This window comes from Perna viridis, chromosome 10 (genome assembly GCF_037379345.1).
Source record: "Perna viridis isolate PV_CMFRI_1.1 ecotype Kerala chromosome 10, ASM3737934v1, whole genome shotgun sequence".
Lineage (NCBI taxonomy): Eukaryota > Metazoa > Mollusca > Bivalvia > Mytilida > Mytilidae > Perna > Perna viridis.
In genome coordinates, this window is record NC_142454.1 from 28,507,384 (window position 1) to 28,534,150 (window position 26,767).

General features: G+C 32.4%; 1 protein-coding gene across 2 annotated transcripts in view; it reads right to left on the reverse strand.

Moving 5' to 3' along the window:
• Window positions 1-8,969: 8,969 nt before the first annotated feature.
• The window catches only part of LOC148605251 (uncharacterized), a 49,762-nt gene continuing 31,964 nt past the window's right edge, over window positions 8,970-26,767 (reverse strand). For both annotated transcript variants that reach the window (XM_088548137.1, XM_088548136.1), the window contains exon 5: window positions 8,970-10,128. In XM_088548137.1, coding sequence (XP_088404263.1) covers window positions 10,024-10,128 — 105 coding nt within the window. In that variant the 3' untranslated portion in view covers window positions 8,970-10,023. The remainder of the gene's footprint in view (window positions 10,129-26,767) is intronic.

Genomic DNA, 26,767 nt, shown 5'->3' on the forward strand with positions numbered 1-26,767 from the left:
CAGGTTAGCGACTTTCTGGCTCCTCCCACTAACATGATCGGCGGATTCCGAACTACTTTTTTCTGGTATGCATAAATTAATCATGGCCGCTACCATAGATACGATATAAACAAATTGCGATTGCGTATCCGGTTAATCTTTTTTTCGTTGTTTTGTTTCGTTTTCACTTTTTTTTAGCTGAATGAAATACATGTAAAAGATTTTATGTAAACCAAATAATTATTCCCAAATCTCGTTCAGATTTGATTCATTATCAGTTTGCAGACGACTTCCCCTGTCATTTCAGTCATGTCGGACTTGGAGTAAGAGTGCCCGTCACAATTTAGCATAAACTGGTCTCCACTTAAAGAAATTAAAGCATTACAATATGATAAAAGTCTTGAAGAGACAAATGACCAGGAAACTGTAATGCTCTTGGATTTATTACTGCCTAAACCCCAAGATAATGAATCAGAGAAACACTACATTATAGACCTGCCCATTCAACTGCCTCCTCTTCTTCAAAAATCTCAAACAAATATTTCAAATCCCAAAGAAACTAGTATACAAACTTCATCCCTGAAATCTACTGCCATATACCAAACAGAAACAAGACAAGTCAGCTTCCACCTTCCTCGCGAAATTCAAAACCTTAATGTTCTTAAAATCGACTTTACAACCTTTAAAATATTTGTATTTATTGTTCATTTTATTTATTTGTCTCTTGGAATTAAATTAATTTTGATACATTGCTTATTTTCTTCATACAGCTTTGACGGATTATATGGTGCGGATTAAATTTCAATGTTTGCTGAGTCATGCGCCATGCGTATTAATTTTTTTCTTCCGGTTTAACGATCGGAGCACCTCAGGGGATATGCATTTTAAAATCTTATTTTTAAAATGTACACACGCACAAAACTATTAACATAACAGGATAAAAACAATATTAGGTACATTGTCGAAAATTATTAAATATATGTGTATTCGGCTTGGAACAGGGGAAATAGCTCGGCAGAGCCTCGCATTTCCTACCCGTTTCGTTGCCTCATCGCATATCTTCAATAATGTTCGACAATGTACCTATATTGTATATTTATCCTGCAATGAGGTTATTTGTTAACCGAATAAAGGTATACGGTTATTTTTTGCTGTATTCGTACATTAGCAGGTTATCGACTTTCTGGCTCCTCCGACTCACGTGATCGGCGGAACTACTTTTTTCCTGGTATGCATAAATTAATCATGGCTGCCACCATAGATACGATATAAACAAATTGCGATTGCGTATCCGGTTAATCTTTTTTTCGCTGTTTTGTTTCGTTTTCACTTTTTTACCTGAATAAAATAAAAGATTTTATGGAAAGCAAATAATGATTTTGTTTGTATTTTTTTCACCGTCATATATATGGTAAATCCCAAATCTCGTTCAGATTTGATTCATTATCAATTTGCAGACGACTCCCCCTGTCATTTCAGTCATGTCGGACTTGGAGTAAGAGTGCCCGTCACAATTTAACATAAATTGGTCCCCACTTAAAGAAATTGAAACATTACAATGTGATAAAACTCTTGAAGAGACAAATGACCAGGAAACTGTAATGCTCTTGGATTTATTACTGCCTAAACCCCAAGATGATGAATCAGAGGAACACTACATTATAGATCTGCCCATTCAACTGCATCCTCTTCTTCAAAAATCTCAAACAAATATTTCAAATCCCAAAGAAACTAGTATACAAACTTCATCCCTGAAATCTACTGCCATATACCAAACAGAAACAAGACAAGTCAGCTTCCACCTTCCTCGCGAAATTCAAAACCTTAATGTTCTTAAAATCGACTTTACAACCTTTAAAATATTTGTATTTATTGTTCATTTTACTTATTTGTCTCTTGGAATTAAATAAATTTTGATACATTGCTTATTTTTTTCAAACAGCTTTGACGGATTATATGGTGCGGATTAAATTTCAATGTTTGCTGAGTCATGCGCCATGCGTATTAATTTTTATCTTCCGGTTTAATGATCGGGGCACCTCAGGGGATATACATTTTAAAATTTTATTTTAAAAATGTACACAAGAACAAAACTATTAATATAAAAGGATAAAAACAAGGAGCCTCGCATTTCCTACACGTTCCGTCGCCTCATTACATATCTTCAATAATTTTCGACAATGTACCTATATTGTATATATATTAGGACAGTATTGTGAATCTTAAACCGTTTTGAATAATCCCTGCTCGGTTTTTTTTCAGTCAGATTTCAGATATATCTCAGGGTTTTCGCGTTATAAGATCCCTAATTGTAAATGGGTCATATTCCCCCCAAAAAAACGACTTTTTTTTTAATTGAACCGATCATCGATTCTTCTTATTCCCATGAAAATCCCTTCTGTATTTCTCTATCAGATTAATAACATCTTTTACATTTTTATAGGGATCCAATGAAATCAAAAGAAAATGTCTTTGATAAGCATTCTTAAGGCTGAACTTTTTTTCTACCTTAAGTTGAATTTCAAATTTTGTGCAACATGTGTACTGAGTCGAAACCAGTCGTTTTGTCAATAATTAATTGCACATTTGTACATTTGTAGGTCCCTATGTTAAAGTGTGTCAAAAAATATATATACGTCCATACTTTCTACAAGAGAGCATATTTCAACATGCCGCGGTCGTATAATGTTGCGCTCTGCAAATCTCTTAATTTTCTTCGTCCACAATTAAATTTGTCATTTTGATGTTCCTGATATTGGTTTGTCTGATATCGTCCCTTCGTTTGTAACTTCAGTGTTGCCATATGTTCATATCCTTAATACGTTGTAATACCGAGCATTAAATGTGCTCAACAGTAATTTATGAAATCATACTTATGATTTCAGATACAGTAACTTTTCCTTTCCTCGTTTGTCTACCCCGGACTTGACTTTTATGAGCAACTCTGCGGGTGTTTCTAGAAAAGCACAGGACGCTTACCCTACCGGTGCACCTGGTCCATGCTTCCAGTTTTTAGTGGAGTCCGAGTTGCTCATTTACTTTTGTTACTTTGTATGTATGATTTTAGTTACTTTATGTTCTTTGTTGTGTATGTCTGTTTTCCATGTCTGGTCTTTGTCCCTGGAATACATTCTTTTGATTACCGCTATAACCTTGGTTCCCTTGATTACTCTTTATTACAGATCCCTCATGTAAAAACAAGATATGGGAAACAATCATTTATGTACGCTGCTCCTTTCTTCTGGAACTCTCTTCCTGGTGAGTTCAGACAGTGCTCAAATTTTAATCAATATTAATCCATGATTTCGAGCTGGGAGTGAAAAAAACTGCTCCTGTGTTGCCTGTAAAACATGATTTGTGTTACCATGACAAGCAGCACACCTAAACCAAATTATTTTCTGTGTGGTTCTGTTAATTTTTATTGATGTTTTGCTGGCTTATCTTGCTTAAATTTACGCTACTAGTTTTATTAAACAGCTTATTGCTTGCTTTGCATTTAATTTACTTATAAGTGCCTGTAAATGTCTTGACTTGTCTTCGTCATATTTTATTTAAGTCTCGTTTTATGTATTGTCTTACAAGTATGCATGCACTCACTGTTTTATTATTTACTTTATGTCGGTTATAAAAGCTCTTTAAGAGCTTATGTTGTTTTTGTTACATAACTTACCGACTTTAAATAAAGCGTATTTGATTTGATTGATTTGCGTCGTAGGTGGAAGTACATGTGTAACATACACTTACTTGTATCGGGATCAATAAACGAAAACAGATTAGCTAATTTTATCATTGAATTATCATTTAAAATACAAATGTACCCCCGTCTTCGACGCGCTCCTTTCTTTTTTTTCTACCTTACACAGTATTCATGGAAAGTTCGGGAATAGTTGCATATACATGTGTACTTACGCATTTTCTCCACTGTCTCATCAGTCAAGAACTTACCTTGAAAAAGGTTCGATCGTATTATTCGAATCGGAGCAAGACTTGACTAAGATAGAAATGGTATTTATACCCATGTTTAATTTCCGCCTTTTTTTCGTAATCACGTACACGTACTGTATGTAATTTAGTCAGAGGAGTTTTCTCGAGATAATGACTGTCAGAATCTGTCAGGAACTTTTCTTATCCACTTATCTGTTCTACTTAAAACAGTTCCTGACAGGAGGGTGTCAGGATCCATGACAAAATATGACACAGCTTGTCCGAAATCCTGACAGTCCCTGACAAGGTGTGCCGTGGGTCAGAACAGTTTCTGACAGTTTAGAAGTGTTCTATGACAGCAAATCCTGACAGATTCGAAGAGAGGTTAGAGGTGATCGCAACTGTAAATACGCAATGCACATTCAAACAGGATATTAATGGTCTTTCTAAAAATCAGACAGATCGATGTCAAAAATTTAACGAATTCACGTTTATTTCTTGTTCATAAACAGCTACGGATCACATAACCAGTCTTATTTTTCATTTGGTTTTTGTGTTTTGAGATAATAATTATATACAATGTAGATTGTACGAGAAATTGGCACTTTGCAAGAGTTATCATTCTTGGTTTGGTTTTATATGGTTGATTTTAGTGGGAGATGAATGTATGATATGCAGATCTGAATGCGGACATAATTTTCGTTATGTGAAAATATAACAAAGATAGATTCATGAGATGGAAAATAATATTTTGCTTGGTATTTTATTACACAATGAATCACTTTACCATTGACAGTGTATGAATTTATGTCGACTGGTACTTGCATTTAAATGTCGTATGGTTAAATGGTAGTAACTTTTAAGCACTGATCAAATATCCGAATTATCAAAGAGCCTAGTATATTCTGGATTTGGATGGGGCAGTGGGTACCCCCAGTACACTAATATACGGGAATGTGAATTATCATGTATTGAGTACTTTTTAAAAAAAAATGCGTAGATTTGGGTGTGATTTTTTTTCTTATTGGAAAATATATATTTGGTACAAAATAGCTAATGATGCTTGACATATACTTTTTATTGGTGTCATTTACCCATATGAGAACGGTTTTCTGTATTTTTGTTTGAAAGCTTGCACCCAGTTCTGTTTCCTTCCGTATTAGATTTACTTCAACATTATAAATATGAAACGGTTTGCTACATCCATAGGTAGGTACGGATTACATGTAATTTTTCACAAATAAGCACTCGAGTCATAAAAAGTAATCAATTATAAGAATCAAGATTAGAGCGAAAGAAATACATCCCAAGGATAAAGACTGCATAAGGAAAAAAAAACACACACACACAAGAAAAGAATTGAAATAACAGAAATAAAACTTAAGAAATTGAGCAACCCGGAGTAATGGAAAACAATAGAGTAGCACCCCATCCTTCCCGTGAGTATTCTCCTCTCTATTACCCCAACAAAAAATGCACAGAACATGAATAGATTAATATGCTGTTTTTCAATAAAATTTAATGCTGTTCTTGTTTTGCTGGCTTATCGCGACCAGACATAAGAAGGATACGAAACAGTGAAAGTGCGAAACGTTTTGAATCGCTTTCGGTTATTAGCTATACCTTGTGTACGTTTGTGTGTACATAAACAAACACTGAACATGTGTTGTACCTGAATAAATGCAGGAATTGCATGCGACCTTGCAGTAGGTCTTTCCACGTCTTTAATTTACGTTTACGATGTTTTGTGAAACAGAAAAAAAATTTAAGATTTGAAGTACGACCATCTTACGTCCTACGTTCAACGTAAAAATTTTTGTGAAACGCTGGCCAGGTACATATTCATGTAGATGACCCCCATCTTTTACCTGGGATTGTACACTAGAACGAAGCATACATGTACATCAACGTATAGCACGATTCTACATGTACATGAAGCCTGCATGACTATTATAAGGGTGATTACCATGTATTCTATAATATACATGTAATAATTGAATTGCATGTATGTGATATGAAACTGTAAAAAAGGTAAAATGACGGAAATGTTTTTTACTTGGTTATACTCGTTCCGACTGCATGACTCTTGCAAAAAACAAGAGGTCTGAAATTCCACACGGATGGGTTGGAGTATTTGAAAATTATAGAGTGAATTTGAAGAGTATATCAGTACGTTAATCTTGTATCGAATTGGCTTAATATATTTACTCAGCCGTGTTGAATTGTAAACACAGAATATCACCACGATCAACGTGCATACGATTTATCTTTTAGGCAGACATGTAAAGCTTATCAAAGCATCAATTTCAGGTTCGGATCAAAACTTTGAAAAGGAGTGGTGCCAGCCGGAGTTCCTCAGAAAAAAGGGGGCGCTAGGAAATTATTTGCCATTTTTTGTCAATTTTAAACATGCAAATGACTAATTTTCTAATATAAAGAGGGGTGCTAACCCCCTGCACCTTCCTCTGGTTCTGGTACTGAATTTAATGTTACCTATTAATTTGAATTTCATTTAAACTTACCGCCTGTGACATTTTGAATAATTCCTTAGAGGAGGAACCGATTTGCTCTTTTCTCTGCATATTGCTGACGTATTTAAATGTTGCTAAATTTAGGCATTGAGATTTAAATGTAATTATCTACTTTTGGTTTGGTTAAAATCAATTTAACATTTTAAATTACTTTTTATCTAAATATAATTCATTTACGACTTCGTTTCAAAATAAAATTTGCCAAGTGTTTGATTCCTATAGATTGGAACCAGCGGCGGATCCAGATATTCTGAAACGAGCCTCCCCCATCCCCCAAGAAAAACGGGGATTTCTAGTCTATCATTTGCTCATTTAGTGTCCAAATTCTACAAAATTTCCCAACAAAAGGGGGTTGTACTTTTTGAATATACATGTATTATGGATGGATGCGATCGTGCAAATTTAGATGCTACATGCACTAATGAATTAACCTTCATATTAGAATTCGTAATACAATAAAGTATGTTGATTCAAGACGAAGAAATTCAATAAAAAAAGGAAGTAACACACACACACACACACACACACAGTCACACAAAGAAAAGCAAAACGAACAATAAAAAAGTAGTACCATGGACGCATTTATGTGTCTGAATATACATGTAATTAGTCTTTCTCCTATTCTAGGATGCTGATTAAAAATCACTTTCATATTATTTTTTTTCAAGGTAGGTAGTATAGCCTGTTCAAATTCTACTCTATGAAAAAAAGGAAAGAGCGCTGGCGCGCACAAATATGGTCATGCTCCTCCCTCCTTGTCAATCAACAGAGGTCATGACTTCTCACATAACCTTACTTTTCCCCGCCATTTTACATTTTCAAAGTTTTCTACAGATTTCATGCGAGTAACTGATTCTCCTTTAACTTATTCTTGATATATATTATATCTCCACTATGAATGGTAAAACTTATAGTATGAAATATTCATTGAAGTTCGCGTGGTGAAAATATTAATTTTAATGTTACCATCTCGAGTGGTAAAATAATTCAAACAACTCATTTCTGACAGAAATCTATGTTCTCACCATCGTACATGTACATATACATGTACACGTGAGACCAAATATCTAAACTTTTTTTTCCGGTGAACCAAATAAAGAAAGTTGCAGTGATCAAAATGTTAATTTCAAATAGACAAAATATCTTTGATACAAACTATACTGTCAGATCGGCGGGGTTTTGACTTGCATGCTTCAAACTTCCCATTTTGTTTGACTTTCACAGACTTGTTCTTATTTGCAGTACATGCTTAATTAAAATTACCATTTTCTAACAAGTTACATGTAGATATTTATTTGCAGATCAGTGTATTGTGGACTTTTCATTAGTTTTATGGTATAAGTGTGGTCGGCCGGTTTTTCGTCCATCAACAGTGATTCAAGAGGTTTTATGGAACTGATTAACACAAAGTCTAAAAGTTGTCTAGATAAAAGGAAACTACCATTCTTGCTCTCATCCTTTTTGCATCAGCAGTTAGATTTTAAACTGCGAAAACGGGATACAGAAGGCTTTGGCGTTCTCGTAGCATGTATTTGTCAAAGCCATTAATTTAAGTTTACCTTTTATGATTAAATGTACTATAAATCGATAAGTTGTATTATTTTGTTTTTTCCACTGAATTTCAGTCCAACTTCTAAGACTCTTTTCACCGATAATGACGCAGGTCGCTCGAAAAATAGTTTGGGTACATTGTTTCGACGCCCAAGTAACAAATAATTATATCTAAACGGTTTCTTCCGGCAAACAGCTGTAACCCACACACATGTACAGTCTTAACGGACGATCACTACAAAGCAAGCGGAGTGTACAGTTCGTGAAAAGAAAAGCAAATTGGCGAATTCAAAGGGACCAACCCAATATACATGTATATGTGCGGATATATAAGTCATTCAGAAGTCTACGTTAATAAAAATGACTGAACTTATTCGTTAGTTCTTTTTGGACTAGTGGTACATGCAATAGGTGGCGTACTGATAAATCAAACAACGTTTACGGTTTCTGAAAAAAAACTACTTACTGAGTTGTTTTTGGAAAGGTTGTCAATTTGAAAAAAGAATCCACTGTTATAACAATGGGTTGACGTCACAACAATGGTGTAACTTATAATAATATATATCAAATGTATTTTTTTGACGTATTCATGATTGTTAAAAACCATGTTCGACGTTCAAAATATGGATAATTAAAATATATATATTTTTTTACATAATAGAAAAAATTACCAGGATAATCTTCTAAGGTCTCGAGCGGCCTCAATTTCCCTTCCGTAACATTACTTTTGTGAAATGGACAGTGTCATTTTGCAATAATTCTAATCATAAGATTCTTTATGCTTATAGCCGTTTTTGATTGGTCGAGAACGTCTTTGCCAGAAAGTTCATACATGTATATGCATGAACTTCATCAGATCGTTCATACATGCATGAACGCCGGTCAGATTGAAACCATTATGGCGGCCGTGTAGTTCGAAAGATTGTAACAACGTACTAAACAGCATAATATAGCCGTAAGAATAGTTTATTACATCAGGTACGAGACCACAATTATCTGCCCTTAGCTTTTCGTTGTATACGAATATAGTTCCTATAATAATAGGAGATTTTTCAAAAATTTTTTAGAAACACTTCCTTTCAGAATTTCTCATACTTTTTGTGCTCAAATGGAAGAGGAATAATGAAATTATTTTAGTAGATGTGTTGAAATGAGAAATTTGACATTTAGGTTGTGATTTGGTGAGGTCAAAAAAGGTCAAGTTTGTGACATCCAGAAGCCATTTTGGGTCATTTTTTAGGGTATCTCTGTGTTTATGCATAAAATTTGAAAAAATAATGGTAATTTTTTTTATATTTTTTATATAAGTTGTTGGAAGGTTCAAATTAACGTCCCTGAAAATCTGAATTGAATTGCGCCGGTGGAATTTTTTTAAATTACAGAAAGGCTATAAAGAAGACAGTGGGAAAATTAATTGTGGTTTCGTGCCATCATTGATTTTACCGGTACAGTTTGTTTACATAGAGTAATTTTCCACTCGGAAAAAGAAACTTATAAATGCTTTAAATCTAACTACAAGTAAATTCGCCCCAAAATTAAGTTGTCCCAGAACTAGATTCTATAAATATTACCGGTTCAACATATTTAAAAAAAATAATTACCAAATGTCGGGATAGAATTATCAGGATTAAACAGCTATTTTCGGTCGTAAATGGATGTATGAAAGGATCTCTTCACTCTTAAACATTACACGAATGCCCTTCGGTCGTTCATTGAGCTTGGGAGCGCCGAGATCCGACATACACGTGTAAATGCATGAACGACCGAAAACAGCGGTTTAATCCTATAACCATTAGAAATGATAATTTAATCTTTTTAGTAAACATTATTTTGGTCTGGCTATGTACAGTATATATACGCCATACCAAAAGGTTATTTCATTTTTTGGTTTGATATAACAACAAACGAATAACAAACTAAAACTGGTTTCGTGGTCTGTATCTGTTGTTGCATAACAAAAAGAAGTGAATTCTGTGGGTTTTTCACATACACGCACATTAATCACCCTCTGTCTGATTCTTAAAAAAAGACAGCTTCCTTAACAACAAAAAACGAACAGACACGCCAGTACAGCAACCACAAATACAAATATCATCAGCCAGTCAGTTCCTTTCTTTCTATCCCTATAGTTTGGGGTTAGTACCTGAAAATGCCAACAATATTCATTACCTGTACATGTATAAAAGAATTAGAATCACATTCCCCTATACTTGAAAATATAAAGGAGAAAGGGGCGTTCCTCTCTTTTTGAGATATTTTTGGTATTTAGTATGTTTGAGTTTTATAAAGCTTCGAAAATAAATTCTTGTAATATAATTTTTTTCTCAAAATAATTCACTGAACTGCATTTGCTTTTGTATTGTGCATACGAACTCTTAAAAACATTTTCAAAATTTTATGTCAACAGACCTAAAAACTTCCCGTTAGCATTAATTCAATTGTGTCTGTTTTAAATTAAATGTTAAAACACTTATTTGAATATCTGACGTAAAATTATATAAAAAAGTCAATGTGGCCAGGCTACATTTCATGCAAGGTCACTTCAAGTAATTTGAATATCTACAGATGTTAATACAGGATTAGAAAGCATGATTGTGTGATGGTCAATTAAAATCTATAACAGACATTTTTCAATAAGTTGATGTAACATGACCAAGTTATGTAACTGAATATTCAAATAGTTCTTCCAAAACTTAAGCAAACAATAAAAGTAAAAAGGCATGAAATTGAATTTAGCAATTAACCCAATCGGAACTACTCGGCCATTTCCGCTACACTAAAAATATCCTCGGATGCTGAAAGGAGAATTTTTTCTGGAAAAAAATGCCGGAATGGTAGTCATACGCGAATCGTAGTAGTTCAATCCACAAGTTGACGCTAAAATGTTTTGTCGGACAGCACTAGAAATAATGAACAACATTTCTGGCACGAGACCGCAATTAATTTTCAAGTGCATTTCAATATACACATTTGAGCAGATTAAAAAAATTCCACCGGTGCAAACTGAATAAAACTTCTCTGGCCTAAAGATATGTACAAACAGGATTTTATATATCAATTGTAGAAAATTTTACCATCATTTTCTGAAATTAATACATATAATTCGGAGATGGGGTAAACATGACAAATGAACTGAGTTAAAAGTCCTAAATTTTAACCTTCTTCCACTGAACCAAATCACAACTTTTAGTCAGAATTGATTAATGAAAAAAAATCCCAAGTAATTTTAACCTATTTTCTACCAATTAGAGGCAAAACTTCAGCAAATAAGTTTCCAGTAAAAATATGAAAAAATGTGGAAGGTACCTACTACCAAAGTTGGAACTATATTCGTATACAACGAAAACCAAGGGGAATTAATTGTATTCTCGTACCTATTAGATCAACAAATGTGCTCAATTTGAATAAAAACTGCACTCATGTCAAGATAAACCTTTTTTGACTTCAAGTACAAAGTTTCATCATGATTAGTTGAAAAATATATAAGTTATAGCAAATTTAGTATCAGTGGTACATTGCATGACTCGCATGTCCAATGGTCGAAGGAAATAAGGCCCCTCTAAAATGTGCATTTTTTTTTTTAATGCAATATTTTTGTGATTTTTTACATTGGTTGCATCATATTATGTGTATTTGATGCAATGAAGTTCAGTTTACTCAAGTTCCAGCTGTTTTAAGGCCAAAAATTGGGTTTTTATACATGCGGCCATGGTCAATGCACTTTTAGACCATGTATAGGGGTACACATATGAAAACTCATTTTATGATGCTGACAATGACTTAAATTGATCAACTTCAAACATAAAGTGGTCTACACATATCAAATGTACATTGAAAACAATAAGAAGTGGTTTCAAAACTAAAACTGTCACTCCAGATCAATTTAAACCAGACCTCTACAGAGCTTGTTCAAGTGTGATTGTGTCCGATATTAAAAGTTAGCCTTTATTTGGGTTTTGAAGGATGAAAGATCTGAAACAAATGTAAAATAATGTAAGGTTCTAAGCTTATCAGGTACATAAGCAGACAGTCAGCTGTATTTTTCCAGTTTTTCTACAAAAAATTTCATTTTTGAAACCTTATAGTGTATGCGGAAGTCTAAAATTAGGTGTTTTTGAGAATCACAAGGTATATACATGTAGTGACTTACATTAGATGCATGAATATCAATGGAATGAATATATTAGGTTTTTTTTCACATTATTTATATTATTTACTAGCAAATACAAAAGATTCAGACCAATAAAACACATATCTGTGATTTTATAGATCCTAAGACAAGGCTGTGAAAACCCCTGATTTTGCCATATTTCATTGACTGGGTTCATAAAAATTACACTAAATTGTCAGATTTCTGCCTAAACCTTGTTCATAAAGTATGTTTTTTGTTGATTTGATGTTCCTAGTGTATAGTTAGAGGAGAAAAACTCAAAGCTGTACAATATTTTCCCCACAGGTTTATATTTCATACCTAGCACCTTAGCAAAAGTGCAATTTCAATGGAAAATCCCATAGAAACCATATTTTTTATTTTAATTTCAGAAAATAGAGAATAAAGGGCCAAAATCTTATTATTTCATGTAGATTTACTGAATTCTTGAAAATAAACACCAAATTACCCCCAGCAAATACTAGCAAATACAATTTCTGATACCCTGGCAACCCCCTTATTAGGCACGAGACCGCAATTAATTTTCAAGTGCATTTCAATATACACATTTGAGCAGATTAAAAAAATTCCACCGGTGCAAACTGAATAAAACTTCTCTGGCCTAAAGATATGTACAAACAGGATTTTATATATCAATTGTAGAAAATTTTACCATCATTTTCTGAAATTAATACATATAATTCGGAGATGGGGTAAACATGACAAATGAACTGAGTTAAAAGTCCTAAATTTTAACCTTCTTCCACTGAACCAAATCACAACTTTTAGTCAGAATTGATTAATGAAAAAAAATCCCAAGTAATTTTAACCTATTTTCTACCAATTAGAGGCAAAACTTCAGCAAATAAGTTTCCAGTAAAAATATGAAAAAATGTGGAAGGTACCTACTACCAAAGTTGGAACTATATTCGTATACAACGAAAACCAAGGGGAATTAATTGTATTCTCGTACCTATTAGATCAACAAATGTGCTCAATTTGAATAAAAACTGCACTCATGTCAAGATAAACCTTTTTTGACTTCAAGTACAAAGTTTCATCATGATTAGTTGAAAAATATATAAGTTATAGCAAATTTAGTATCAGTGGTACATTGCATGACTCGCATGTCCAATGGTCGAAGGAAATAAGGCCCCTCTAAAATGTGCATTTTTTTTTTTAATGCAATATTTTTGTGATTTTTTACATTGGTTGCATCATATTATGTGTATTTGATGCAATGAAGTTCAGTTTACTCAAGTTCCAGCTGTTTTAAGGCCAAAAATTGGGTTTTTATACATGCGGCCATGGTCAATGCACTTTTAGACCATGTATAGGGGTACACATATGAAAACTCATTTTATGATGCTGACAATGACTTAAATTGATCAACTTCAAACATAAAGTGGTCTACACATATCAAATGTACATTGAAAACAATAAGAAGTGGTTTCAAAACTAAAACTGTCACTCCAGATCAATTTAAACCAGACCTCTACAGAGCTTGTTCAAGTGTGATTGTGTCCGATATTAAAAGTTAGCCTTTATTTGGGTTTTGAAGGATGAAAGATCTGAAACAAATGTAAAATAATGTAAGGTTCTAAGCTTATCAGGTACATAAGCAGACAGTCAGCTGTATTTTTCCAGTTTTTCTACAAAAAATTTCATTTTTGAAACCTTATAGTGTATGCGGAAGTCTAAAATTAGGTGTTTTTGAGAATCACAAGGTATATACATGTAGTGACTTACATTAGATGCATGAATATCAATGGAATGAATATATTAGGTTTTTTTTCACATTATTTATATTATTTACTAGCAAATACAAAAGATTCAGACCAATAAAACACATATCTGTGATTTTATAGATCCTAAGACAAGGCTGTGAAAACCCCTGATTTTGCCATATTTCATTGACTGGGTTCATAAAAATTACACTAAATTGTCAGATTTCTGCCTAAACCTTGTTCATAAAGTATGTTTTTTGTTGATTTGATGTTCCTAGTGTATAGTTAGAGGAGAAAAACTCAAAGCTGTACAATATTTTCCCCACAGGTTTATATTTCATACCTAGCACCTTAGCAAAAGTGCAATTTCAATGGAAAATCCCATAGAAACCATATTTTTTATTTTAATTTCAGAAAATAGAGAATAAAGGGCCAAAATCTTATTATTTCATGTAGATTTACTGAATTCTTGAAAATAAACACCAAATTACCCCCAGCAAATACTAGCAAATACAATTTCTGATACCCTGGCAACCCCCTTATTAGGCACGAGACCGCAATTAATTTTCAAGTGCATTTCAATATACACATTTGAGCAGATTAAAAAAATTCCACCGGTGCAAACTGAATAAAACTTCTCTGGCCTAAAGATATGTACAAACAGGATTTTATATATCAATTGTAGAAAATTTTACCATCATTTTCTGAAATTAATACATATAATTCGGAGATGGGGTAAACATGACAAATGAACTGAGTTAAAAGTCCTAAATTTTAACCTTCTTCCACTGAACCAAATCACAACTTTTAGTCAGAATTGATTAATGAAAAAAAATCCCAAGTAATTTTAACCTATTTTCTACCAATTAGAGGCAAAACTTCAGCAAATAAGTTTCCAGTAAAAATATGAAAAAATGTGGAAGGTACCTACTACCAAAGTTGGAACTATATTCGTATACAACGAAAACCAAGGGGAATTAATTGTATTCTCGTACCTATTAGATCAACAAATGTGCTCAATTTGAATAAAAACTGCACTCATGTCAAGATAAACCTTTTTTGACTTCAAGTACAAAGTTTCATCATGATTAGTTGAAAAATATATAAGTTATAGCAAATTTAGTATCAGTGGTACATTGCATGACTCGCATGTCCAATGGTCGAAGGAAATAAGGCCCCTCTAAAATGTGCATTTTTTTTTTTAATGCAATATTTTTGTGATTTTTTACATTGGTTGCATCATATTATGTGTATTTGATGCAATGAAGTTCAGTTTACTCAAGTTCCAGCTGTTTTAAGGCCAAAAATTGGGTTTTTATACATGCGGCCATGGTCAATGCACTTTTAGACCATGTATAGGGGTACACATATGAAAACTCATTTTATGATGCTGACAATGACTTAAATTGATCAACTTCAAACATAAAGTGGTCTACACATATCAAATGTACATTGAAAACAATAAGAAGTGGTTTCAAAACTAAAACTGTCACTCCAGATCAATTTAAACCAGACCTCTACAGAGCTTGTTCAAGTGTGATTGTGTCCGATATTAAAAGTTAGCCTTTATTTGGGTTTTGAAGGATGAAAGATCTGAAACAAATGTAAAATAATGTAAGGTTCTAAGCTTATCAGGTACATAAGCAGACAGTCAGCTGTATTTTTCCAGTTTTTCTACAAAAAATTTCATTTTTGAAACCTTATAGTGTATGCGGAAGTCTAAAATTAGGTGTTTTTGAGAATCACAAGGTATATACATGTAGTGACTTACATTAGATGCATGAATATCAATGGAATGAATATATTAGGTTTTTTTTCACATTATTTATATTATTTACTAGCAAATACAAAAGATTCAGACCAATAAAACACATATCTGTGATTTTATAGATCCTAAGACAAGGCTGTGAAAACCCCTGATTTTGCCATATTTCATTGACTGGGTTCATAAAAATTACACTAAATTGTCAGATTTCTGCCTAAACCTTGTTCATAAAGTATGTTTTTTGTTGATTTGATGTTCCTAGTGTATAGTTAGAGGAGAAAAACTCAAAGCTGTACAATATTTTCCCCACAGGTTTATATTTCATACCTAGCACCTTAGCAAAAGTGCAATTTCAATGGAAAATCCCATAGAAACCATATTTTTTATTTTAATTTCAGAAAATAGAGAATAAAGGGCCAAAATCTTATTATTTCATGTAGATTTACTGAATTCTTGAAAATAAACACCAAATTACCCCCAGCAAATACTAGCAAATACAATTTCTGATACCCTGGCAACCCCCTTATTAGGCACGAGACCGCAATTAATTTTCAAGTGCATTTCAATATACACATTTGAGCAGATTAAAAAAATTCCACCGGTGCAAACTGAATAAAACTTCTCTGGCCTAAAGATATGTACAAACAGGATTTTATATATCAATTGTAGAAAATTTTACCATCATTTTCTGAAATTAATACATATAATTCGGAGATGGGGTAAACATGACAAATGAACTGAGTTAAAAGTCCTAAATTTTAACCTTCTTCCACTGAACCAAATCACAACTTTTAGTCAGAATTGATTAATGAAAAAAAATCCCAAGTAATTTTAACCTATTTTCTACCAATTAGAGGCAAAACTTCAGCAAATAAGTTTCCAGTAAAAATATGAAAAAATGTGGAAGGTACCTACTACCAAAGTTGGAACTATATTCGTATACAACGAAAACCAAGGGGAATTAATTGTATTCTCGTACCTATTAGATCAACAAATGTGCTCAATTTGAATAAAAACTGCACTCATGTCAAGATAAACCTTTTTTGACTTCAAGTACAAAGTTTCATCATGATTAGTTGAAAAATATATAAGTTATAGCAAATTTAGTATCAGTGGTACATTGCATGACTCGCATGTCCAATGGTCGAAGGAAATAAGGCCCCTCTAAAATGTGCATTTTTTTTTTTAATGCAATATTTTTGTGATTTTTTACATTGGTTGCATCATATTATGTGTATTTGATGCAATGAAGTTCAGTTTACTCAAGTTCCAGCTGTTTTAAGGCCAAAAATTGGGTTTTTATACATGCGGCCATGGTCAATGCACTTTTAGACCATGTATAGGGGTACACATATGAAAACTCATTTTATGATGCTGACAATGACTTAAATTGATCAACTTCAAACATAAAGTGGTCTACACATATCAAATGTACATTGAAAACAATAAGAAGTGGTTTCAAAACTAAAACTGTCACTCCAGATCAATTTAAACCAGACCTCTACAGAGCTTGTTCAAGTGTGATTGTGTCCGATATTAAAAGTTAGCCTTTATTTGGGTTTTGAAGGATGAAAGATCTGAAACAAATGTAAAATAATGTAAGGTTCTAAGCTTATCAGGTACATAAGCAGACAGTCAGCTGTATTTTTCCAGTTTTTCTACAAAAAATTTCATTTTTGAAACCTTATAGTGTATGCGGAAGTCTAAAATTAGGTGTTTTTGAGAATCACAAGGTATATACATGTAGTGACTTACATTAGATGCATGAATATCAATGGAATGAATATATTAGGTTTTTTTTCACATTATTTATATTATTTACTAGCAAATACAAAAGATTCAGACCAATAAAACACATATCTGTGATTTTATAGATCCTAAGACAAGGCTGTGAAAACCCCTGATTTTGCCATATTTCATTGACTGGGTTCATAAAAATTACACTAAATTGTCAGATTTCTGCCTAAACCTTGTTCATAAAGTATGTTTTTTGTTGATTTGATGTTCCTAGTGTATAGTTAGAGGAGAAAAACTCAAAGCTGTACAATATTTTCCCCACAGGTTTATATTTCATACCTAGCACCTTAGCAAAAGTGCAATTTCAATGGAAAATCCCATAGAAACCATATTTTTTATTTTAATTTCAGAAAATAGAGAATAAAGGGCCAAAATCTTATTATTTCATGTAGATTTACTGAATTCTTGAAAATAAACACCAAATTACCCCCAGCAAATACTAGCAAATACAATTTCTGATACCCTGGCAACCCCCTTATTAGGCACGAGACCGCAATTAATTTTCAAGTGCATTTCAATATACACATTTGAGCAGATTAAAAAAATTCCACCGGTGCAAACTGAATAAAACTTCTCTGGCCTAAAGATATGTACAAACAGGATTTTATATATCAATTGTAGAAAATTTTACCATCATTTTCTGAAATTAATACATATAATTCGGAGATGGGGTAAACATGACAAATGAACTGAGTTAAAAGTCCTAAATTTTAACCTTCTTCCACTGAACCAAATCACAACTTTTAGTCAGAATTGATTAATGAAAAAAAATCCCAAGTAATTTTAACCTATTTTCTACCAATTAGAGGCAAAACTTCAGCAAATAAGTTTCCAGTAAAAATATGAAAAAATGTGGAAGGTACCTACTACCAAAGTTGGAACTATATTCGTATACAACGAAAACCAAGGGGAATTAATTGTATTCTCGTACCTATTAGATCAACAAATGTGCTCAATTTGAATAAAAACTGCACTCATGTCAAGATAAACCTTTTTTGACTTCAAGTACAAAGTTTCATCATGATTAGTTGAAAAATATATAAGTTATAGCAAATTTAGTATCAGTGGTACATTGCATGACTCGCATGTCCAATGGTCGAAGGAAATAAGGCCCCTCTAAAATGTGCATTTTTTTTTTTAATGCAATATTTTTGTGATTTTTTACATTGGTTGCATCATATTATGTGTATTTGATGCAATGAAGTTCAGTTTACTCAAGTTCCAGCTGTTTTAAGGCCAAAAATTGGGTTTTTATACATGCGGCCATGGTCAATGCACTTTTAGACCATGTATAGGGGTACACATATGAAAACTCATTTTATGATGCTGACAATGACTTAAATTGATCAACTTCAAACATAAAGTGGTCTACACATATCAAATGTACATTGAAAACAATAAGAAGTGGTTTCAAAACTAAAACTGTCACTCCAGATCAATTTAAACCAGACCTCTACAGAGCTTGTTCAAGTGTGATTGTGTCCGATATTAAAAGTTAGCCTTTATTTGGGTTTTGAAGGATGAAAGATCTGAAACAAATGTAAAATAATGTAAGGTTCTAAGCTTATCAGGTACATAAGCAGACAGTCAGCTGTATTTTTCCAGTTTTTCTACAAAAAATTTCATTTTTGAAACCTTATAGTGTATGCGGAAGTCTAAAATTAGGTGTTTTTGAGAATCACAAGGTATATACATGTAGTGACTTACATTAGATGCATGAATATCAATGGAATGAATATATTAGGTTTTTTTTCACATTATTTATATTATTTACTAGCAAATACAAAAGATTCAGACCAATAAAACACATATCTGTGATTTTATAGATCCTAAGACAAGGCTGTGAAAACCCCTGATTTTGCCATATTTCATTGACTGGGTTCATAAAAATTACACTAAATTGTCAGATTTCTGCCTAAACCTTGTTCATAAAGTATGTTTTTTGTTGATTTGATGTTCCTAGTGTATAGTTAGAGGAGAAAAACTCAAAGCTGTACAATATTTTCCCCACAGGTTTATATTTCATACCTAGCACCTTAGCAAAAGTGCAATTTCAATGGAAAATCCCATAGAAACCATATTTTTTATTTTAATTTCAGAAAATAGAGAATAAAGGGCCAAAATCTTATTATTTCATGTAGATTTACTGAATTCTTGAAAATAAACACCAAATTACCCCCAGCAAATACTAGCAAATACAATTTCTGATACCCTGGCAACCCCCTTATTAGGCACGAGACCGCAATTAATTTTCAAGTGCATTTCAATATACACATTTGAGCAGATTAAAAAAATTCCACCGGTGCAAACTGAATAAAACTTCTCTGGCCTAAAGATATGTACAAACAGGATTTTATATATCAATTGTAGAAAATTTTACCATCATTTTCTGAAATTAATACATATAATTCGGAGATGGGGTAAACATGACAAATGAACTGAGTTAAAAGTCCTAAATTTTAACCTTCTTCCACTGAACCAAATCACAACTTTTAGTCAGAATTGATTAATGAAAAAAAATCCCAAGTAATTTTAACCTATTTTCTACCAATTAGAGGCAAAACTTCAGCAAATAAGTTTCCAGTAAAAATATGAAAAAATGTGGAAGGTACCTACTACCAAAGTTGGAACTATATTCGTATACAACGAAAACCAAGGGGAATTAATTGTATTCTCGTACCTATTAGATCAACAAATGTGCTCAATTTGAATAAAAACTGCACTCATGTCAAGATAAACCTTTTTTGACTTCAAGTACAAAGTTTCATCATGATTAGTTGAAAAATATATAAGTTATAGCAAATTTAGTATCAGTGGTACATTGCATGACTCGCATGTCCAATGGTCGAAGGAAATAAGGCCCCTCTAAAATGTGCATTTTTTTTTTTAATGCAATATTTTTGTGATTTTTTACATTGGTTGCATCATATTATGTGTATTTGATGCAATGAAGTTCAGTTTACTCAAGTTCCAGCTGTTTTAAGGCCAAAAATTGGGTTTTTATACATGCGGCCATGGTCAATGCACTTTTAGACCATGTATAGGGGTACACATATGAAAACTCATTTTATGATGCTGACAATGACTTAAATTGATCAACTTCAAACATAAAGTGGTCTACACATATCAAATGTACATTGAAAACAATAAGAAGTGGTTTCAAAACTAAAACTGTCACTCCAGATCAATTTAAACCAGACCTCTACAGAGCTTGTTCAAGTGTGATTGTGTCCGATATTAAAAGTTAGCCTTTATTTGGGTTTTGAAGGATGAAAGATCTGAAACAAATGTAAAATAATGTAAGGTTCTAAGCTTATCAGGTACATAAGCAGACAGTCAGCTGTATTTTTCCAGTTTTTCTACAAAAAATTTCATTTTTGAAACCTTATAGTGTATGCGGAAGTCTAAAATTAGGTGTTTTTGAGAATCACAAGGTATATACATGTAGTGACTTACATTAGATGCATGAATATCAATGGAATGAATATATTAGGTTTTTTTTCACATTATTTATATTATTTACTAGCAAATACAAAAGATTCAGACCAATAAAACACATATCTGTGATTTTATAGATCCTAAGACAAGGCTGTGAAAACCCCTGATTTTGCCATATTTCATTGACTGGGTTCATAAAAATTACACTAAATTGTCAGATTTCTGCCTAAACCTTGTTCATAAAGTATGTTTTTTGTTGATTTGATGTTCCTAGTGTATAGTTAGAGGAGAAAAACTCAAAGCTGTACAATATTTTCCCCACAGGTTTATATTTCATACCTAGCACCTTAGCAAAAGTGCAATTTCAATGGAAAATCCCATAGAAACCATATTTTTTATTTTAATTTCAGAAAATAGAGAATAAAGGGCCAAAATCTTATTATTTCATGTAGATTTACTGAATTCTTGAAAATAAACACCAAATTACCCCCAGCAAATACTAGCAAATACAATTTCTGATACCCTGGCAACCCCCTTATTAGGCACGAGACCGCAATTAATTTTCAAGTGCATTTCAATATACACATTTGAGCAGATTAAAAAAATTCCACCGGTGCAAACTGAATAAAACTTCTCTGGCCTAAAGATATGTACAAACAGGATTTTATATATCAATTGTAGAAAATTTTACCATCATTTTCTGAAATTAATACATATAATTCGGAGATGGGGTAAACATGACAAATGAACTGAGTTAAAAGTCCTAAATTTTAACCTTCTTCCACTGAACCAAATCACAACTTTTAGTCAGAATTGATTAATGAAAAAAAATCCCAAGTAATTTTAACCTATTTTCTACCAATTAGAGGCAAAACTTCAGCAAATAAGTTTCCAGTAAAAATATGAAAAAATGTGGAAGGTACCTACTACCAAAGTTGGAACTATATTCGTATACAACGAAAACCAAGGGGAATTAATTGTATTCTCGTACCTATTAGATCAACAAATGTGCTCAATTTGAATAAAAACTGCACTCATGTCAAGATAAACCTTTTTTGACTTCAAGTACAAAGTTTCATCATGATTAGTTGAAAAATATATAAGTTATAGCAAATTTAGTATCAGTGGTACATTGCATGACTCGCATGTCCAATGGTCGAAGGAAATAAGGCCCCTCTAAAATGTGCATTTTTTTTTTTAATGCAATATTTTTGTGATTTTTTACATTGGTTGCATCATATTATGTGTATTTGATGCAATGAAGTTCAGTTTACTCAAGTTCCAGCTGTTTTAAGGCCAAAAATTGGGTTTTTATACATGCGGCCATGGTCAATGCACTTTTAGACCATGTATAGGGGTACACATATGAAAACTCATTTTATGATGCTGACAATGACTTAAATTGATCAACTTCAAACATAAAGTGGTCTACACATATCAAATGTACATTGAAAACAATAAGAAGTGGTTTCAAAACTAAAACTGTCACTCCAGATCAATTTAAACCAGACCTCTACAGAGCTTGTTCAAGTGTGATTGTGTCCGATATTAAAAGTTAGCCTTTATTTGGGTTTTGAAGGATGAAAGATCTGAAACAAATGTAAAATAATGTAAGGTTCTAAGCTTATCAGGTACATAAGCAGACAGTCAGCTGTATTTTTCCAGTTTTTCTACAAAAAATTTCATTTTTGAAACCTTATAGTGTATGCGGAAGTCTAAAATTAGGTGTTTTTGAGAATCACAAGGTATATACATGTAGTGACTTACATTAGATGCATGAATATCAATGGAATGAATATATTAGGTTTTTTTTCACATTATTTATATTATTTACTAGCAAATACAAAAGATTCAGACCAATAAAACACATATCTGTGATTTTATAGATCCTAAGACAAGGCTGTGAAAACCCCTGATTTTGCCATATTTCATTGACTGGGTTCATAAAAATTACACTAAATTGTCAGATTTCTGCCTAAACCTTGTTCATAAAGTATGTTTTTTGTTGATTTGATGTTCCTAGTGTATAGTTAGAGGAGAAAAACTCAAAGCTGTACAATATTTTCCCCACAGGTTTATATTTCATACCTAGCACCTTAGCAAAAGTGCAATTTCAATGGAAAATCCCATAGAAACCATATTTTTTATTTTAATTTCAGAAAATAGAGAATAAAGGGCCAAAATCTTATTATTTCATGTAGATTTACTGAATTCTTGAAAATAAACACCAAATTACCCCCAGCAAATACTAGCAAATACAATTTCTGATACCCTGGCAACCCCCTTATTAGGCACGAGACCGCAATTAATTTTCAAGTGCATTTCAATATACACATTTGAGCAGATTAAAAAAATTCCACCGGTGCAAACTGAATAAAACTTCTCTGGCCTAAAGATATGTACAAACAGGATTTTATATATCAATTGTAGAAAATTTTACCATCATTTTCTGAAATTAATACATATAATTCGGAGATGGGGTAAACATGACAAATGAACTGAGTTAAAAGTCCTAAATTTTAACCTTCTTCCACTGAACCAAATCACAACTTTTAGTCAGAATTGATTAATGAAAAAAAATCCCAAGTAATTTTAACCTATTTTCTACCAATTAGAGGCAAAACTTCAGCAAATAAGTTTCCAGTAAAAATATGAAAAAATGTGGAAGGTACCTACTACCAAAGTTGGAACTATATTCGTATACAACGAAAACCAAGGGGAATTAATTGTATTCTCGTACCTATTAGATCAACAAATGTGCTCAATTTGAATAAAAACTGCACTCATGTCAAGATAAACCTTTTTTGACTTCAAGTACAAAGTTTCATCATGATTAGTTGAAAAATATATAAGTTATAGCAAATTTAGTATCAGTGGTACATTGCATGACTCGCATGTCCAATGGTCGAAGGAAATAAGGCCCCTCTAAAATGTGCATTTTTTTTTTTAATGCAATATTTTTGTGATTTTTTACATTGGTTGCATCATATTATGTGTATTTGATGCAATGAAGTTCAGTTTACTCAAGTTCCAGCTGTTTTAAGGCCAAAAATTGGGTTTTTATACATGCGGCCATGGTCAATGCACTTTTAGACCATGTATAGGGGTACACATATGAAAACTCATTTTATGATGCTGACAATGACTTAAATTGATCAACTTCAAACATAAAGTGGTCTACACATATCAAATGTACATTGAAAACAATAAGAAGTGGTTTCAAAACTAAAACTGTCACTCCAGATCAATTTAAACCAGACCTCTACAGAGCTTGTTCAAGTGTGATTGTGTCCGATATTAAAAGTTAGCCTTTATTTGGGTTTTGAAGGATGAAAGATCTGAAACAAATGTAAAATAATGTAAGGTTCTAAGCTTATCAGGTACATAAGCAGACAGTCAGCTGTATTTTTCCAGTTTTTCTACAAAAAATTTCATTTTTGAAACCTTATAGTGTATGCGGAAGTCTAAAATTAGGTGTTTTTGAGAATCACAAGGTATATACATGTAGTGACTTACATTAGATGCATGAATATCAATGGAATGAATATATTAGGTTTTTTTTCACATTATTTATATTATTTACTAGCAAATACAAAAGATTCAGACCAATAAAACACATATCTGTGATTTTATAGATCCTAAGACAAGGCTGTGAAAACCCCTGATTTTGCCATATTTCATTGACTGGGTTCATAAAAATTACACTAAATTGTCAGATTTCTGCCTAAACCTTGTTCATAAAGTATGTTTTTTGTTGATTTGATGTTCCTAGTGTATAGTTAGAGGAGAAAAACTCAAAGCTGTACAATATTTTCCCCACAGGTTTATATTTCATACCTAGCACCTTAGCAAAAGTGCAATTTCAATGGAAAATCCCATAGAAACCATATTTTTTATTTTAATTTCAGAAAATAGAGAATAAAGGGCCAAAATCTTATTATTTCATGTAGATTTACTGAATTCTTGAAAATAAACACCAAATTACCCCCAGCAAATACTAGCAAATACAATTTCTGATACCCTGGCAACCCCCTTATTAGGCACGAGACCGCAATTAATTTTCAAGTGCATTTCAATATACACATTTGAGCAGATTAAAAAAATTCCACCGGTGCAAACTGAATAAAACTTCTCTGGCCTAAAGATATGTACAAACAGGATTTTATATATCAATTGTAGAAAATTTTACCATCATTTTCTGAAATTAATACATATAATTCGGAGATGGGGTAAACATGACAAATGAACTGAGTTAAAAGTCCTAAATTTTAACCTTCTTCCACTGAACCAAATCACAACTTTTAGTCAGAATTGATTAATGAAAAAAAATCCCAAGTAATTTTAACCTATTTTCTACCAATTAGAGGCAAAACTTCAGCAAATAAGTTTCCAGTAAAAATATGAAAAAATGTGGAAGGTACCTACTACCAAAGTTGGAACTATATTCGTATACAACGAAAACCAAGGGGAATTAATTGTATTCTCGTACCTATTAGATCAACAAATGTGCTCAATTTGAATAAAAACTGCACTCATGTCAAGATAAACCTTTTTTGACTTCAAGTACAAAGTTTCATCATGATTAGTTGAAAAATATATAAGTTATAGCAAATTTAGTATCAGTGGTACATTGCATGACTCGCATGTCCAATGGTCGAAGGAAATAAGGCCCCTCTAAAATGTGCATTTTTTTTTTTAATGCAATATTTTTGTGATTTTTTACATTGGTTGCATCATATTATGTGTATTTGATGCAATGAAGTTCAGTTTACTCAAGTTCCAGCTGTTTTAAGGCCAAAAATTGGGTTTTTATACATGCGGCCATGGTCAATGCACTTTTAGACCATGTATAGGGGTACACATATGAAAACTCATTTTATGATGCTGACAATGACTTAAATTGATCAACTTCAAACATAAAGTGGTCTACACATATCAAATGTACATTGAAAACAATAAGAAGTGGTTTCAAAACTAAAACTGTCACTCCAGATCAATTTAAACCAGACCTCTACAGAGCTTGTTCAAGTGTGATTGTGTCCGATATTAAAAGTTAGCCTTTATTTGGGTTTTGAAGGATGAAAGATCTGAAACAAATGTAAAATAATGTAAGGTTCTAAGCTTATCAGGTACATAAGCAGACAGTCAGCTGTATTTTTCCAGTTTTTCTACAAAAAATTTCATTTTTGAAACCTTATAGTGTATGCGGAAGTCTAAAATTAGGTGTTTTTGAGAATCACAAGGTATATACATGTAGTGACTTACATTAGATGCATGAATATCAATGGAATGAATATATTAGGTTTTTTTTCACATTATTTATATTATTTACTAGCAAATACAAAAGATTCAGACCAATAAAACACATATCTGTGATTTTATAGATCCTAAGACAAGGCTGTGAAAACCCCTGATTTTGCCATATTTCATTGACTGGGTTCATAAAAATTACACTAAATTGTCAGATTTCTGCCTAAACCTTGTTCATAAAGTATGTTTTTTGTTGATTTGATGTTCCTAGTGTATAGTTAGAGGAGAAAAACTCAAAGCTGTACAATATTTTCCCCACAGGTTTATATTTCATACCTAGCACCTTAGCAAAAGTGCAATTTCAATGGAAAATCCCATAGAAACCATATTTTTTATTTTAATTTCAGAAAATAGAGAATAAAGGGCCAAAATCTTATTATTTCATGTAGATTTACTGAATTCTTGAAAATAAACACCAAATTACCCCCAGCAAATACTAGCAAATACAATTTCTGATACCCTGGCAACCCCCTTATTAGGCACGAGACCGCAATTAATTTTCAAGTGCATTTCAATATACACATTTGAGCAGATTAAAAAAATTCCACCGGTGCAAACTGAATAAAACTTCTCTGGCCTAAAGATATGTACAAAC